A 4,702-nucleotide genomic window follows, 5' to 3' on the forward strand; every position below is an offset into this window, starting at 1 on the left:
CTTTGAGGTATTAGCCCTGTTATAAACTTACAGTTTGTTTTGTTTTTACATAATTGTTCTGCTTTAAGTGATGAGGGCCACACAAGAGGAATTGACATGAACATGTTGGTGCCCTCATGTGGTACAGCAGTAGACTACAAGTTCATCAATCGGAGCTGTTGAGAATCTAGATCAGTGGCTTCAGTCACTTTGGTTTTTTAATTTCTCAAATATGAGCCAGAATCCAGAATCCAGAAGTTAAAATCATGCGTTGAATTATTCAAAGATTATCTGAACAGTGTCTGAGTTATGCTAATTCAAATAAATAAATGGAAAATCCTCAAAATATTAACACAAATTGAAAACATGATCAGTCTGATGAAATCAAATCCAGATTGTTCTGTATGACTTTATTTTTCTCTTTTTAACTTAAAATGTCATCTAAGTATTAAGCATCCTTAATGAATCTGATATATCATGATTTAAAAAAAATAAAAAGTCTTTTAAATCCTCACACATGTTTCGGTGTTGTTCCGTCCACCAGTTGCCTCGACTATCTGAACACTGTCTCGTGTTAATTCAAATGACAATAATAAAATGCCTCAGAATATTAACATTATTTGAAAACATGATTGAATTGATTTCATCAAATCAGTCATGTTTTGTATGATTTATTGTTCTCTTTTTTACTTTACATTTTCTATTTAATCTAAGTATTAAATGTGGACAATTACTCTGATAAATTGTGATTTTAAAACTCACACATATTTCGGTGTTGTTCCATCCACCCATTGCCATTCTGTTTTCCATGACTTCACTGACTGCAGACCGATCCAGGAAGCCTGATGCTCAGTCAGATTTTGACAAAGTCCTGGTGATTTTGCAGAAGATACAGTAATTATTTCCATATGTCATGTTGTGTTCATCTCTGAAGGAAAGAAATCCTCCACGATGAAGAATGAATTAAAACACAATAACACACACACAAAAAAAATGTTTTCTTAGTCAGGAACAATAAATATTAATTGACGTTTTTGTGATTTAGCCACATAGACTTTAGTCCTCAGAGCTCAGTGCATTGCAGCTAATCAAGTAATATATAGAAACAAGTTTGTTGACATTTCACCCATATGACAACACATGCATCACATTAGAACAAAATGATGCTAAGGGAGAAAACACAACCAAATACAGAACCACGCTGCAAGAAGCACAAAGGACGATGAAAACTGTTTCATGGGACGCTAAAAAGTGACGAACACGTATGAACACAGCGGGGAGAAGCTGGTTGTTGCCACATTTTGTGCCTCAGGAAGTTATTATATTTGAGAATCTGTAAAATCTGATTTTTTTTTTTTATGGGACAACAAGAATCTGAATGTAAATATGTAAAATATTTTGACAGCCAGTAATATCAGACATTGTAGTGGAATTAGAAGTGCATCCTCGAGGCCTGGAGTCAGCAGCCTTAACTGTCATAAGAGCAATTCTTGTCCTCCTCACTCACCCAAAAATATGTCTGGAGCCACAAAACACAGCATAAAAGGTGTAAATTGGCCCATTAAGATTAATAATAGCATACTCTGTATTGGACTATTTATTTTCATTACATGCTTGGCTTTTGCAACAGAATACCATGTTTTGGTGAGACAGATTATATGTATGTAATTGTTATTGGGGGATGCTATAACTAACAAAAGACACATCTGAACAGAAAGTCCAAACAAGGTAACAGATACTCACATGTTCCTCTTTGGTTGTTATTGTCACCAGATCTGCTCCGTTGCTCTGACAGTTGGTCCTGCTGTCAGTCCAGTTCTTCTTCTCTGTAAATTTGTAATAACAACTACATCGAAATCTCGTCCATCCTACAAGAAACAACTTAGTGTCATTACAGTGTTTTAGCAACAGATTTGAAATTGTTATGATGGATTAACGTCTTGTAATGTGTTGCTGTTCCCCTGACCGTGGCAGAAACTGTCCTTAAGGTTGTCGTGACTCGTCGACTTCTCCTTCTGACTGAGCTCGGAGTTTTTAGAACTTTCTGAAATATCTGGTGAGAAAAAAAGAGACAGGGCAGCGATGTCCAATCAAACCATTTGATTGAAGGGGCGCCGTTTAGCTCAGTGGGTAACGTGCGCATCCCATGTGCCAGGGCTCTGCAGCTGACCCGGGTTCGATTCCCCCTCTCTCTCTCCCTGTTTCCTGTCATATCTTCAGCTGCACTGTTAATAAAAAAGCCATAAAAAGGCCAAAAAACATTTGATTGAAGTTTTGAGTGACTCAAGATGAGACATTAAAATAAAGTCAAAGTCCTCACAGAGTTTGGACAGGACGGTGACTCCAGCTAATAGCAGAGACCTCCAGAGGTTCTATAACTCACACTGCTGAAGAATCATAATGGCCTCAGACAAATATTTAAAGCCCCCCTTCAGTCAAAACTGTGTTTTTCTGCTAGTTCTTGAAACTGCTGTTGCAACTGGTGGTACCGTTGTCACATCCTAACAGACATCTGCAGTTCAAGTCACAACACTGGATATTTTTAATATTAAAACCTGGTGTTTCTTAAGGACAGTTATGGACATTTCCAATTGTGTCTGTGGTGACTAAAACCAGTTTTAACCCAAACATGATGTTGTCCTAACCATAACCAGTGTTTTTTGTGCCTACGTTATAAAGAGAGAAAATTTGACCGAAACAAAGCTGAAGTTGTAACATAATGAATGTCCAGTTTTATGTCTGATGTGTGGTTTTGCAGAACCATTAACTGTTAAGTTAGGGCTGATAATAATGTAAAAAGTTTGAAAACCATTAAACATACCAGCAACGTGGACAAAACTCTGATCACAGGAACAAAGTGATACGATGGTAATAAAGATGAACATGCTACTATTGTGTTATCTAAATGAAAGAAGCCTAAAACATGACATTACTAAAAAGATAGGAAAGTTTGAATTAAAAACTGAGTCACTCACAGCGTATGTAGATTCCAGCCAACATGAGCAGATACATCACTCCCAGAGTCACTGCAGGAGCTCTGAAACACCTTCTTTTGACAGCGGCACCGTTCTGTTCAGTGTTTGGTCCTGCAGAGGAAAAATACATAGACAACATTTTTATTATGTTGGTATGAAGTTTGAAGTGACACTTTAAACTGTGGAGTGTTTGTTGCTCATTGTCATTCCCTCCATAAGAATAATGAGTGAGCGTTGACTGATGGTGAACTGATGAATGAATTCATCATTTTAACTCAGTATGTTATTTAAAGATAGCCACACATACATTTGAGCTAACTTCCCTTTGTCAAATAGTCATCTTTTAAGACTTACTGGCTTGTTGTGACCCAAGATCAGCGTGATGCTCTTCATCCTCTAAGATCTCCACCTCCATCTCCTCTCCCTCTCCTCTGTTCTCTCTTCTGGTTAATCTCACATTGAAGCTGGAATCTGGTGCAGCAAGAATTTCTGCAGACATCTTTACAAACTGGAAACTTAACTGAAGCTATTCTTGAACAGGTTTGACTGTGTAGTTTAGCATTCTGTCTTTGAGTTGGACAGCCTCTAACACAGGAAGTGACATCAGGACAGACCACAGCTAAACACATGAAAAAAACACATGTCACTTAAATTGTTGCAAAATTAGACTTTTAATGGTTTGCTCATTGGAATAAAGACATCATCAAATAAACAATATTAATACATTTGAAGCTACAAACTAAAGCTGTTTATTGTCTTTAAATCTTGACAGTGACTTTGAGGAAATACAAGGTTTTCACTGTAAAGCAGACGTGTGTGTTCACATACACACATTTGTGCTGAGCTGTATTCACTGTTGCCCACACAGTTTACCCACACATACATATATGACACAGGAAATGTGATGCTGCTGGACTGTTTTTTAAAATTCACTCTGCTACTTGCACAACTTGTGACCCACAGAGAGACAAGAGATGCAAACAGTGTTTAGGAGTGCAGAACAAAGATCCAAAATGAAGGAACAATGTTAAATTACATCTGGGTTTGATCCAGATATCAGACTGTTGAAATTAAGTTTAAATGGGGCGTTGGTTAAGACTATAAAATGTCCTTATCATGTGATTATCATGGGAATTGGACAGCAGCACATTACACAGGCTAAAGAGGCAAAACATAAACCATCAAGCATGTTTCTCTCTCCTGTAGAAGCTTCACACTGACATTAGCAGCTGCTGTATCAAAGAGGACTCAGACACAACTTGGTATTATTTTCACATAATGAACGCAGACAGATGGAACTGAATGCAAACTTATGAATCAACTAAAGCAAAGTAAAGACAAGCTTTTACTGTGATGATCCTGCAGGCTGCAGAGTCAGTAATACACATGTAGCTGTGTTGGATCACTTCCAATCATATTATACAGCATGTGAGGCAGAGGAACAATATGTGTGTGATCAGGTTATTGAGCATGTCACACACAATACATGTAATGTGTCTGAGTTTACAGAGCTGATCTCAACACTCCACACTTCTGACAATCATAAAATGAAAGAAATCTATTTCTCACAGATCCAGTACTTGTTTTGATGATATATACTTGGTATCCATTGTCCTTGATTGCAGCATGTTGCGTACCAGTCCCATGTAGCAGGTGGTAGTCCTGATGCACTGAAGCTTAGCAGAAAGAAAATGTTCAGCTTATTGTGGCAGTAACTTGTAATTATTTCTATTTGAAATAAGTTGTTG

The 4,702-nt window shown here is 37.4% G+C and overlaps 1 protein-coding gene across 1 annotated transcript; it reads right to left on the reverse strand.

The window, feature by feature from the left end:
* Positions 1-202: 202 nt before the first annotated feature.
* Positions 203-3,033, reverse strand: LOC115578878 (C-type lectin domain family 4 member C-like). Its single transcript, XM_030412182.1, has 4 exons — positions 2,955-3,033; positions 1,946-2,032; positions 1,723-1,847; positions 203-850 (listed from the first exon to the last, which is right to left on the reverse strand). Exons 1-4 carry the CDS (start codon positions 2,989-2,991, stop codon positions 833-835), a joined length of 267 nt encoding a protein of 88 aa, XP_030268042.1. The 5' UTR covers positions 2,992-3,033; the 3' UTR covers positions 203-832.
* Between the last annotated feature and the right edge of the window lie 1,669 nt (positions 3,034-4,702).

The sequence above is a fragment of the Sparus aurata genome, chromosome 3 (genome assembly GCF_900880675.1).
Source record: "Sparus aurata chromosome 3, fSpaAur1.1, whole genome shotgun sequence".
NCBI classification, from domain to species: Eukaryota; Metazoa; Chordata; class Actinopteri; order Spariformes; family Sparidae; genus Sparus; species Sparus aurata.

Excerpts from the sequence above, each read along its gene's own strand:
- LOC115578878 (XM_030412182.1), bottom strand. The coding sequence starts at position 2,991 with ATGTATCTGCTCATGTTGGCTGGAATCTACATACGCT. Across the intron at positions 2,033-2,954 it reads GGCTGGAATCTACATACGCT|ATATTTCAGAAAGTTCTAAA; the intron begins GTGAGTGACTCA and ends TTTTCTCACCAG. Across the intron at positions 1,848-1,945 it reads TAAGGACAGTTTCTGCCACG|GATGGACGAGATTTCGATGT; the intron begins GTCAGGGGAACA and ends TGTTTCTTGTAG.